Genomic DNA, 13,658 nt, shown 5'->3' with positions numbered 1-13,658 from the left:
GATAGTGACGGACAGTCTTCCCACTGTCCAGTGCTGCACTGTGCTGTGCTGATCTGCGCTTGGTCCTGCTGTGCTGTGCTGTTTTGTGTTGGAAGTCCAAAGGTTGAGGAAGAGAGAGAGACAGGAGAGAGAGAGAGAGAGAGAGAGAGAGAGAGAGAGAGAGAGATGGAGGGAGGGGGGTATTGAAGATGGAAGCAAAATGAAGAGGTAGGGGAAAGGGAACGGGGGGAGGTGTCATGTTGACAGATAACAGCAGCGTTAATAAAGAATGAGGGGCAGATTATGAAGGCGAATGGGAAGGATTGTCTTACGCATTCTGATGTCTCCTCTTCTCCGTCTCCGTCTCTGTCTCCGTCTCTCTCTTGCCTTCCTCCTCCTCCTCCTCCTCCTTCCTCCCTCTCTGCTTCTGGTCCTGCGGCTGCCTCCGCACCACCGTCGCCACCGCCAGCCCCGGCTCTGCAGGCCGGCGTCACCATGGCAACGCCGGCAGATTGACGGCGCTGGGCCGGCGGAGGGGGCGGGGCGCTGTTGTCAGCAGCGGCTACGGCGACCGTGGCGACGTGCTTCTCGCCGTCTTCCTCTCCAGCGGCGACGTCGCCTCCTCCTCCTCCTCCTCCGACGCCGGCGTCGTGCTCGTTTTCATTCCGCTCACGTGACAACCTGACGGAGGCCTCCACGGCAATCTCTGCACTGCAGCTAGAGCAGGGGGAACAGGGGAGACACCAGAGAGAGGAGGGGGGATGGAGAGAGGGGGGGAGAGGAGGGAGGGAGGGGGAGAGAGAGGGAGAGGAGGGAGGGAGGGGAGAGAGGGAGAGGAGAGGGCGGTAGAGGAGGGGAAGAGAGTGACAGGAGGGGAGAGGAAGAGAGAGAAGGAGGGAGGCAGGGGGTAGAGAGAGGAGGTGAAAAGGGTGAGAGGAGAAGGGGAGAGAAGAGAGGAAGAAAGACAGGAGAGAGAGGGTGAGAAAGGGGGAAGGACAAAGGAGGAGAACCATGTAGAGAGAGAGAGAGAGAAACAAATATGTTAAATGACAATGGGGAGAAAGAGCCAAATAAAAAGACAAAAAAGCTATTAAACTGAAATTACTCTTTTTTTCCTCTCCTCTCCCCTGCCCCTTCTGTCCGGGGCATTCCCCCCCCCCATGCCACCCCAGGGGAGAAAGCGTAGGGTCGGACCAGTAGGACTCAGGGGAGCAGGGCAATTAGCTGCATCAATTCACATTAACACCTGAACTCAGAGACTGGGGGCTAGCAGCACACATCATTGATCTGGCACGTTCCATTTGTTTTGCTCTCTGTGTACACGTGTGTGTGTGCGTGTGTGTGTGTGCGTGTGTGTGTGTGTGTGTGTGTGTGTGTGTGTGTGTGTGTGTGTGTGTGTGTGTGTGTGTGTGTGTGTGTGTTTGCGTTTGTTTGTGTATGTTTGTTTGTGTGCAAACACACAGCATGTGTCAGACACGCAAGTGCAGGACAGCAGAGAAAGAGACTATGAGGGAACAGATGAGCGTAGCATAGGGTGTGTGTGTGTGTGTGCGTGTGTGATTGTGTGTGTGTCAGTGTGTGTGTGTGTACAATGTGTCCTTAAGACAGAGAGAGAGAGAGGACAGAAGGAAAATAGGGGTAAGAATTAAAACAACAGTGTAAGAAAATTAACATTATTATATAGATAGATAGATAGATAGATAGATAGATAGATATAGATACTTTATTGATCCCCAGGGGAAATTCAAGATATTATTATATTTTCTAAAGCATATCACTTGTCGAGGACATGGTGTATTTGTGACACATGAACTGGTGTGTGTGTCAGTATCAGGGAAATTACTGAAAAGAACAAAGATAAGACCATCTGAGGACAAATGTGTGCATGTCTGTCAAAATGTGTCTTTGTGTGTCTGTGTGTGTGTGTGTGTGTGTATGTGTGTGTGTGGGTGTGTGTGTGAGAGAGAAAGAAAGCAATAGATTAGATGGATGAATAAAGATAGTAAGAGAGAGAATGACTGATAGAGAGGCAAGTGGGAGAAACAGTGAAAAAGAGAGAATGAAAGAATATTATAGAGTGAGCAAGAGAGTGAGAGAGAGAGAGAGAGAGAAGAAAGGGCATTGTGTTCCCGACTGGAGGGATCATATGGCACAGTGAGAAACCACGTGTTCATTAACGCTGAAGCTGATATAAGAGCACGATGGCATTTCATCAGGGCTACCCTCAGATGCACACATACATACAGACAGGCAGCCACACTAGTCTGGGCAGCTTCATAAACCCATAGTTTGTGTTCTGTGTTTGTTTATATTAACCTTGCACACACTGGGGACGACTGGATGGCACGTGTTTATCCCTAGATAACCCTAAAATCTCTCTGCTGTTGGCTGTGCTTCCCTAACCTCTCTGTCCCTGTCCCAGTCTCTCTCTCTCTCTCTCTCTCTCTCTCTGTCGCTCTTTTCCTTTCCTGGCAGTTGTACATACACCTGTCACGTTAACTCAGAGCTCTTCAGGGATGCTCATTTGCATGAAGGCAATGCTTGGGAAGGCTGACCAATCATGTGAGAAAGACTGAATGGACACACACACACACACACACACACACACACACAAGCACTTGTGCTGGTCACTTATTTCACTAAATTAAATACTAATACTAAGTACGTAAAATACACATGCACGCACAGAGACAACATTTCTCCTTTGGGTTCAGTGGTTGCAATGTTCCAACAAAGGAACCAACCAGACCTTATCACACGACTGCATCTGTTTTAGAACGCCAAAAGGGGCAATAGTGAGAAATAAAAACAAAGAAATATCTATTTTTTTCCAACTGGCAATAGAAAAAAAAACCCTATCGCCTCTCCATCTGATATTAACAAAGTCTGTCCTTAAGTGATTTCCAGCGAGAGATTAGCTGTCAGACAAAGGAAGATTCATGAAAGGTAATAACCTGTAGCTTAATTCATTACCAAACAGGCAAGTGTGATGAATCTCCTCTCTCTGACATTGCCCCCCCCCCCCTCTCCACACGCAAGCTCCAGAGATACAAACTATGCACTATATTTTATTGCCTGTGATCAGATAGGACAGTGGAGAGTGACAGGAGGCCAGTGGGAGAGAGAGAGATGGGGTGGGATCAGGAAATGACCGCAGGGGAGAGAGATGGGGTGGGATCAGGAAATAACCGCAGGGGAGAGAGATGGGGTGGGATCAGGAAATGACCGCAGGTCGGGCTCAAACCCGGTTCCCCGTGGGCACATTTCTCATAGTAACTATATTAGCATGCTACATGTTTACTGTACACTACAGTAGTCTAGAATGTGCCACTCTCGCACTCACTCTCGCAGGCTAGCTCCACACATTACACAAACTACATATTAATGTATATCTGTGTGTGTGTGTGTGTGTGTGTGTGTGTGTGGGGGTCTTAATCAGGTAGGACAGTGAAGAGTGACAGGAAGCCAGTGGGAGAGAGAGAGAGAGATGGGGTGGGATCGGGAAATGACCACGCACACACGCACACACGCACACACGCACGCACACACACACACACACACACACAGACACAGACACAGACACAGACACACATATATATATACACACCCGTGGGGACTTGGGACCTAAATGTGGTATGGATGCTGCAGTCGCTTTCACCATAGCGCCCTAAAAAATAGTCCATAATGATCACACATGTTTTGGGGTTGATTCTGGTCGCATTTCTCACAGAAAACGTGTACTGATTGTATTAGGCCTTATTCTCATGAGAGGAGTGATGACCAGCTCATTCATTGCTTTTGAAAGGAGTGAGAGGATAGAACATCTCTAGGGTTCATCCAGCCCAATGTTCTAGAACTTTCTACTAATGGATTCTACTTCCCCTAAGCTATCAGGTGTTCTAATACATGAAAATAGCATTGTAATTGCCTCATAAAAAAAAGTCATCAAATAAAATAAATAAATAAAAAAGTCATCAAATTTGCTTCGCCCAGTATAAATGGCACACTTGGGAGCAACAGTAACACAGTGAGCGGTGTGTTTTCCACTTGCTGCAGTGTTAACATGTCCCTACAGTGCAGGCCTAACACTGAAATAGGCCTGTATTATCCAGCATTGACAAACTCCCTCTCACACATGCACAGATTCCCTCTGGGCCTCCAAATAATGTGACAAAATTAAAACTCCACATATTATAGAAATGCATATGAGAGTGCAAAGTGGAAATCGGCATGCAGGCGCCACTGAAATATTCATTCAATTTAGCGGCTGGCGGTGACGGATGAGATTGATCTCTGGACGTTTAGCGTGGTGGTGAGATCAGTAAATCTCCATGCACTCATATCCTGTTTGCTGCTGTGCATTAATCACTAGCCACTGTGAACAGGGAAATACTCATGTATCTATTCTCTCTCTCTATCTATCTCTCTCTCCCCCTTTGTCCTCTCTCTTGATATCTCTCTCTTTCTTTCAACCTCACCCTGACTATCTCTTCATTATCTCTCTCTCCTGTTCACTCTTTTCCTCTCTCTCTTTCTTCCTGTCGCTCTTTTGATCAGAGCATATCTCTCTCCCTTTCTCCTACTTTCCTTTCCTCTCTGTCTTTTCCCCTTTCTCTCTCTCTCTTCCACTCTCTCTCCCTCTCTCTCTTTTCCCCTTTCTCTCTCTCCCGCTCTCTCTTTTTCTCTTTCTCTCCCTCTCTCTTGCTCTCTTCTCTCTCTCTGCCTTCTTCCCTTTCTCTCTCTCTCTCTCTCTCTCTCTCTCTTTCCCTTTCGACCCCATGCTGTTCTAAGCATGCCATTCATCACTCGCTCCTCCAGAGAGAGAGAAGGGGTTGTGGAGTGCAGAGAAGCCCTCTGGCAGTAAAACGACAGAATGAACCCCGCGTGAAAGAGAAGCAGAAGGAGAGAGGGAGAGAGAGGAGGAGGTGGAGAGCGGGGGGGTGCAGACTCTTCTCCTGGGCGCTCTGGCTTACTGCGGGCTAACCCCTTTTAACGTCAGGACTCGTCACCATGCGCCAGACTGTTTGGCTGCCGAGGTCTTAATAGACTCCACCGGCACGTTCTCTCCTCGTCATGTGCCAGGGCTAAACTCTAAAATGAGCTAATCGCCACCCGCGACAATATGCCAATCACAGATGCCACGGTGGTGAGACAGCACCCAGCGCTCAACTGCAGAGCCAATGCCGTGCCAACATACGCCATCTGTAAGGATGTGTTGTCAGCCTGGCACAGAAGTGGGGCGGGGGGTGACAGTCACAACTCCCTTTCAATGACAATCACACATACAAATGAGCTTGTGTGTGTGTGTGTGGGTGGGTGTGGGTGTATGTATGTATATTTTACATAATACACAGGCAGACAGACACCAGTAATATGAACAAAATTGGCTAAGGCTGCATGCCCACACACATAATGTTTACTTAAGGTCAAATACAATGATGACACACACACACACACACACACACACACACACACACATATATATATACAGTATACACACAATCACTCACAAAGTCACACTGTCACATAATCCATTTATATGTATGCATACAGTACTCATAAATGCATTAATACATCCCAAACTCCCTTTACAATCACACAGCATGTCAATCAAACGCAGTTTGCCTTTGTGTGTAACCTAAACCAGTGCACACACACACACACACATTCACACAATCTTTTGACTTTCACCCTCTTTTACTCAGTCTGAATAGCTATGAGAGGCGTTTCAGATAAATCAATAAGATCACACACACTGCTGTCCCTCCCATAGGAGAACTGTGCCTAGTCCTCTGCCAGAACCAATTTCATGGTCACAGAGCACTCCTGATTTACAGAGAAAAAACAGCTGTTCGGTTCCGCGCACCTCCATTTGGGATGCAATTTTGAGCTTGGCCTGTCATCTAAGCAGCCTGTGAAGTGAAATATGTATTCCATCTCTCTTTCTTTTAATTTGGAGGATTTGTTGGTTACATGCGATAATAACAGGCAGGCAACACCAGGCATGTAACTGAAGTGTTTCCTTCACGGAACGTATGCCACAACAATTAGCTTCCACTAGAATCAATGGATCAGGCGGCACCAGACGTGAGAGGCACGTACATTAACAAACATTAGTCCAGTCTTCTAAAACTATTTTTATGCTCCACAAACAGAACGCTTCAGTTACGTGCCTGCTTGTAACAGATGTAAAAAAAACATGTCCTCCGAATTCGCCACGACACTGGCGGATGAGCATCACAGAGGCGGTGGCCACAGGCTCTTCTCTGAGGCGACATCATGTCACGTCACATCACCCTGACTCACACACTCGTTCCCATGTCAGACACACACACACATGCACGCACACACACGCGCACGCATGCACACCACAGCAATATGGCTGTCAGACAGCCTTGCCCCTCACAGTCACTGAGCGGAGAACAGGCTGGAACTGCACTGCTGCTACACATAGAGAATGCCAGCTACTCACTGACAGAAAGAATGCAATATTCTGCACTAGAATAAACAGCTACTCACTGACAGAAAGAATGCAATATTCTGCACTAGAATAAACAGTTACTCACTGACAGAAAGACAATGGCATTTCTTCTATAAGTGCTGTTAATTCGTAATGTATTCTTACAAATATAATACAGTAACTGTATAATCTGCATTTGCAGTAACTGTAACATTAGTAATCATAAGAACTGACTGAGTAAAATAATGGTGGTATAATTCACTGCAATAGAAGATTTATTTATTCATTGTTGTAGTATTTATTGTTACCTAAGGTCTCCTCTGTGTTGTAGTATTCATTGTTATCTAAGGTCTCCTCTGTGTTGTAGTATTTATTGTTACCTAAGGTCTCCTCTGTGTTGTAGTATTTATTGTTACCTAAGGTCTCCTCTGTGTTGTAGTATTTATTGTTATCTAAGGTCTCCTCTGCATTGTAATTTGAATGTTATTCCTCATTTTGGATAAAAAGCATCTGCTTAATGAATAAATGTAATGTAACGGATCTAATGGCAGTATTAGCAGAAGTAATAGCTGTATTGACTGAATCCTTCATTTCTCCACATTTCTCCAGATCAGCATGATGTCATGTCCTTCTGTTAGCCCAAATTCCTTCAAACAGGGAGAGACCATATGCTCCAACTGGAGCCAGGCTCAGTGCCGTGAGTGTTGTTTGGAGCCAGACTCCGTAGTAAACAGAAGAATCGGCAGGGTCTACCCACAACACACTAATTTTTACTTCAATCTTCACTCTTTACCTCCACATGGTTCCTTCAGTTTGAAATGGACGTCTGCTCTTCTACAGTGATTATGTGTGTTTTCATGTTGTTATTTTTGTTTATAGTCCTGCTTTCTTCCAGTACTTGCTACAGTCATCATGTTTTACTCTTTAATCGTTGCGCTCTATTTACTGTTATTGTGCTATACAGTATAAGGGCCCTCCCGTCTTGTTGTTGAAGTCCAGAGACAACATTAACTGTTGTCACAGACATAAACAGCTTACAGTCAATGCAGTGTCCAATGTAACACCCCCCTTCCCACACCCCACTGGCCCCCCAGATGTGTGCTGGCCCCTTATATATAATAAATTTACTGGCCCAAAAAAGTCACTCTCTCTTTATTTTAATAGCCTCACATGCTTAGCGTCGACCAGCTAGCATTACTGATGAGCTGAGCTGGCTGGTGCTGGTGCCTGCCATGCTCCTCTCCTTGCCCCGGGCCAGCGAGCCATTGCTTATGTCAATGTGTTATTTTACCGTCATTTGGCTTTTCACCGTCACTGTGCTGAACAGCCACCCAGGCCGATTTCTTTGGGCTTGTTTGCCTCTTATCGTTAGGACAACGGAGAGAGACAAGGAGTGAGTGCGGGAGAGGGTCAGAAGGAAATGACTGCAGGCCGGAATCAAACTTGGGTCCCTGTGGGCATTAAGACCCAGATGTGGTACGGTGCTGTTCTCCCCTTTTTAAGTATATTTAAGTATATTTACTGTATACACTATACCAGTGTTTTTCAACCTTTTTTGAGCCACGGTACATTTTTTTATAAAAAAATTCCTGCGGCACACCACCAACCAAAAATGTACCAGAATTACACACTGTGGCCTAATATAGTAAAAATAATGACAATTTAGTCTCTCATTTGTTTACAGTTCAGTTCAGAGTCTGCATTTTTTCTTTTCAAGGAGGCCTATTTATTTATGTTTAGCCTATTGATTTGCTGTTTTAGGTCCTACATCTTTTCACCCATATTAGAAAGCTAGATACCGGACTGTCCGTCGAGTTCTAGCCTATTAAGTGGCATAGGCTACATGAACGCAGCCGTCATATTGCTGGAGGCAAGCACCTACACGCTCTGGGCAACACTAGCTGACAATCAGAGACACCTGTCTAATTTCCAATCAGAGACAACTGTTTCTCCATTGGCCTCCACTAATTGTTGCCCCATGATGGCATCACTATTTACGTATGTTCTGGAGCCCAATGCGTTATCTAGCTTTCCAATATCTATTTTTCACCACCAGTTCTCGTGCGCATCACTTGATTAACAAGGTCATTATTGCGCTACTACTGTCACCCACGGACATGAAAGAGTATTTATTTAGCAAGTCACTACATTGCAGGCACAGATGCTCAACAATGGCATATCCTAGCCTACTATTTGCAACAACTAAAGTTTTTGGACCAATTAAGTGAAATTGGACAATTTCCCACGGCACACCTGATGATCTCTCACTGGTGTGCCACGGAACAGTGGTTGAAAATCACTGCACTATACTATACTATACTGGAGCGCGTTTCCCAAAAACCATAGTTGCTAACCTGTAGTTGTAACTTTTTATTTGTTATTATTGTTTGGTTTTGTTTATGTAAAGCACATTGAATGACCTCTGTGTATGAAATGCGCTATATAAATAACTTGACTTGACTTGACTTGACTTAGTTGGTTGGCAGTGGGAAATTGCATTGCAACCAACAAAAGTTGCTAACTTAGTTAGAAGCTATGGTTTTGGGAAACGAGTCCCTGTCTATTAGTATATACTATACTATACTATACTATACTATACTATACCATACTATACGGTCTATTAGTATACTACTATATTGACTGGTTTGTGCCACAGCTCCTGCCCCTTTTTACCTCTTCTTGATGAGGTCCAGTGCAGAGCCCAGCAGGCCGTCCCTCATGCTGTAGATCTTGGCGCCGTAGCTGGACAGGTCGGCCCCCTCGAGCAGCAGGGCGGGGCAGCAGCTGGACGGGGCTTCGCCACTCTCCTTACGCGGCGGGAACGGGCCCAGCGGCCCCTCTACCACCTCCGACCCGGAGGAGGAGGAGGAGGAGGTGCAGGCAGAGGGTTCTGTTGCCCCATCGGCACCACCGCCACCACCACCACCACCGCCGCCTGCTGCTGCTGCTGTTGTTGCTGTTATTGTCACTGCCGTGGGCAGATGGAGGGGCAGATGTGGAGGGCAGTGGGGAGCGTGGTGCGGGGCCGGTACAGATGGGGGCAGTTGTAGTTGAGAGTGAGGTGGTGGAGGAGGTGGTGGAGATTAGGGCTGATGGAGCCAAGCTGGGGTTAGAAGGGGCCTCTAGGGGGCGCTCCAGAGTCTGATTTGGGATTTGGTCTTGGCTCTGGTTCTGGGACTGAGACTGGACGTGAATGTTCTCATGTGTATGTTTCAGAACCGGACCTTGGGTTTGGTTTTGTGTTTGAGCATTTGGATCACAGACAGTGTCTGTTTGCTTAGTCTCTGTGATTGTCTGTTCGGCGTCTTTGTCTTTGTCTCGGTCTTCATTGTCTTGATCCGTGTCCATGTCCTGGTGACTGCTGTGTCGCCCGTCCTGCTCATCACTGGTGCCTTGTCCACTCTGTGCACAGCTGTTCCTCTCACTCTGGCTGTAGTTCCCATTTTGGCCAGAGGAGGGTGCTGTTGCGGTGACTGGCTGACCGTGTCCACTCTCCTTCTGCCGCATCCTCTTGAACTCCTCGAACGTGGGGATGTGAAGGCGCCCCATGGGGGGTCTCTTGCGCTCGGGAGTGGAGTGACTCGACCCTCCACCACCACCAACAATGCCCCCTCGTGGCTCGGAGGTGAACGAGCGGCTCATGTTCCCGTTCTGGGGGTCCTGCGGAGGGGCGGCGGGGGGAGTCACGTGCATCGCCAGGTTGGGGCTGCTGTTCTGCCTGCGCAGCTGCAGCCGCCGGAGCACTTCCTGTTTGATCTCCTCGGGGCTGGTGATGCGTCGGGCGCTCAGCGCGCGGGACCCCGCCTCCTTCTCCCCGGCCCAGCCCCAGGCGGGTGCGTACGTGGACGCCGTGACCGTGACGGGGACTCCATTTCCGGGGGCCACTTGAGGCCGAAGCGGCTTCAGCGGCTCGGCGGCGCGGGCGCTCTGCAGGCGCAGTTTGTCGCGCAGGCCTTTGCGCGCGCTCCCGTTGGCCGCCCACTCCTCCAGGGCGCCGGCCGGCGGGAACATCCACGGCGGGAAGAGCTGCGGCAGGTCTCGGCGCGTCAGCGCACGCCGCGGGTAGAACGCCAGGCTCTCTGGGTTCGGCGGAGAGCAGCCCGCGTGAAACTGCCCGCCGTCATCGCCACCGTCGTCGTCGTCCTCGGCCTGGCCGCCGTCATACCAGTGGCTCGTGGTGGACGTGCAGTGCAGGATGAACTCACTGTCCACGCTGCGGTACGGCACGCCATAAAGGCTGGGGTCAGACACGGCCCAGTTCAGGTTCTCCATGCTACGGTACAGCCTGCTGCTACCGCTACCACTGCTACTGGTGTTGTTCACATAGGCCCTGAAAGCCTGCTGCTGCTGCTTGGCCCTGGGGCTGGGTGGGGTGCCACTGCCCCCGGTGGTGTGCCTGGGAGAAGAAGGCCCCATGCTGCTTGAAGAACAGTACCGCAGGCCCAGGCTGCCTAGGAGGCTACTGGGGGGACACTGGCCCAGGGAGGGGGCCTCGAGGCTGGGGTAGGGCACGTGTGCGTGGGGGGACCCTGGGTGGTGGTGGTGGTGGTGGTGGTGATGGGGGAAGGCCTGCAGGTCGGGGAGGCAGCGCTCCAGGTCCATGCTGTAGCCCGGAGAAGGGGTGGCGGCGGGGGGGAGGTCACATGGCGCGGTGGACGCCTTCACATCAGGCATGACGCGCACTGCTGCTGCTGTTGATGGACCGCACCGACCGAGGCTGCTGGGAGGGGAACTGGGACCGAAGCCCTGAGGACACACACACACACACACACAGGTTAGCATGGACCATGGACACACACACACACACATACAGGTAAATATATATACAGTATAGGTACACTGTCCCTCTCTCACACACACAGAAAAAAAACTATGGACACTACAGATATGAACACACACACACACACACACACACACACACACACACACACACACACACACACACACACACACACACACACACACACACTCATGCATACATACATGTAATGTATTGAATGCATTGACTGAATGTATTGTATATCTCTGGGTCCCTTGGGCTCCATAGTTTGCTCAGAGATATACAATACATTCAGTCAATCAAACATATATATGGCATAGCACACACACAGACTCACAACATCACAAAATCCCGGGGTGGGGGGTTGCTGTGAGTAGAGGTGGTTGATCCTACACACACATTTCATGATCTAATAACCTCACACATGAATACATACATATCAAATCACTCTCAAATAAAAGGCTTGAATACACAGCAAATAAACCATAAAATGCACATCCACACACACACATATACATGCTTATGCACAAACACACACACACACTTAAATCACAAACCACCCATATGCATGTGCGCGCACACACACATGCACACACACAGTGTTATGTCTGGCATCAGGACAGCCCCACACAGTGACATCTACTGACCATCTAAACATGAATTATTCACTGCCTCCAAAGGCTCGTGCAAGAACTCATCTGTCACGACGCAGCGAGAGGAACCAGCCAGAGACATCAAAAGAATCGCTTATTGCATTGATGTGCCACATATGCAAACTAAACACAAGCCGTACAAAATACAATAACCTTGAATTGTTGTAGACTATTAAAGCTTGTCATTCGTAACTTGTGAAAATTAATATGGAGGAGGCTATCTAATTTTCTACGGCTATCACATAACTCAGAGAAGCCAAATTTAGTGGGGAACAGCGGACAATGTTAAGTAACCACGATGCCCATTATCACAATGTTCCTCATGCGTGGTTCCTTTACTTGTATAATCGCATTAATATTCTAAAAACGGCTCGTCGACTGTAGGAAATGGGTGTCCAAAATAATAAAATAATAGGGGAGGATTATGTTAGCCCGCTTGGCAATGAAAAAAGTACGTGAGGGAGAGAAATGAACTAATCCGGGCAGACTGTAGGCCTAATGAAGAACGCCACTTCGCAGTCGCCTCCGGCTCGCGTTCAACTAATCAGTGAAGAGACTCGGGATTAGGGAAGAGTACCGCTGCCTTCTCCCTCTCGCTTCGTAATTATTACAAATCGCCTGGCTGTGGGCCACACAAATATCCATCTGTAATCTTCCACGGATATCCAGGTCAAAAAGGTAGGAGTTACGAAACAGCAGCAGCGACAGTGACCTTCAAACCCCTATGGATAAAGAATAGGCTACACCCGATTGAATTTGAAGCAAACATTCATTTTCCTGATGCTTCTGGCTTGAGTACTGCCAGAGGTATGAGGCTAGATGAAGGCAAATGGTTGTTTAATGTTGTTGTGTGTGTGTGTGTGTGTGTGTGTGTGATGGGGTTGGGAAACGCCCAACGTGTTCAGGTGTTTAATTAAAATGGCAGCACTATATAATTAAAAGGGTTTCAATTGAGGTTCCCCTGCTACAGAAATCTCATTTGTTTTGGTCTCGTTAAAATGCGTTCTGGAAGAAGAAATAACGGAATAGTGACAAAGGCACTGGATTTATCTCTCAATCTGATTTGCCACAGCACGCTGATTCTCCCGAGCTGAGCCAGCTATTTGGATGTCATTCATCTACCTATACACGCGCTGTGTGCCTGACGGTGTGCGCGCATGGCGCGCTTTCGCTCTCTCTCTCTCTCTCTCTCTCTCTCTCTCTCTCCCTTCCATTTTTAAAGCTTCTGTTTGAAAATTGCTGACATGCGAATAAGCACACTTCATTAGCGCGGAGGGATAAGTAAATAAGTGCGCCAGAGGTCAGACGCACGCACACCAGTATCATGCCGCTGACAGATGGGCACTATAGGCATCGTAGTTTATCTTTCCACGGAACCTATATCCATGAACCTGTGCAGGCCAGGCTGTCCACGCACTGTCTGGACAGCCTCTCGGTAGGCTCTTACAAATATTACAGACTGCACAAAAAGTGCTCTGTGTCAGGCCTACGTTTTTTTCTTCATCTCTTTAACCGCAGGGTTTAAACACACTCCACATATCATCATTGCTGCAAGACATTGCCCATGTTGATTAATTAAGATAGACTTGATACAGTCAGTCAGGGAAATGAAGAAGGAAGATGGAGAAAAAACATAAAACTCTCATTAGCTCTCCTCTGATACTCAATTCCAGCAATGAGGTGATTAGTGTTGCCGAAGCGAGAGCTGAAAGTGAAGCTCCCGTCGTCGAGTTTCGGTTCGCCCCGAGGCCATGTAAACTCACCCCATTGTAATCAAGTCTCCGAA

General features: G+C 48.1%; 1 protein-coding gene across 1 annotated transcript in view; it reads right to left on the bottom strand.

Annotated features, from left to right (window-relative positions):
• The window catches only part of si:dkey-91i10.2 (uncharacterized protein LOC555224 homolog), a 70,527-nt gene that overhangs the window by 12,181 nt on the left and 44,688 nt on the right, over window positions 1-13,658 (bottom strand). The window contains 4 exon segments of the mRNA XM_048239232.1: window positions 312-696; window positions 9,113-9,329; window positions 9,331-11,185; window positions 13,636-13,658. The exon segment at window positions 13,636-13,658 is cut by the window's right edge and continues 142 nt beyond it. Of these exon segments, the coding sequence (XP_048095189.1) occupies window positions 312-696; window positions 9,113-9,329; window positions 9,331-11,113 (2,385 nt within the window). The 5' untranslated portion in view covers window positions 11,114-11,185; window positions 13,636-13,658.

This window comes from Alosa alosa, chromosome 3 (assembly GCF_017589495.1).
Source record: "Alosa alosa isolate M-15738 ecotype Scorff River chromosome 3, AALO_Geno_1.1, whole genome shotgun sequence".
Classification (NCBI taxonomy): Eukaryota; Metazoa; Chordata; class Actinopteri; order Clupeiformes; family Clupeidae; genus Alosa; species Alosa alosa.
Note: the sequence above shows the minus strand (reverse complement) of the source record. Positions and strands in the feature narration are given on the sequence as shown.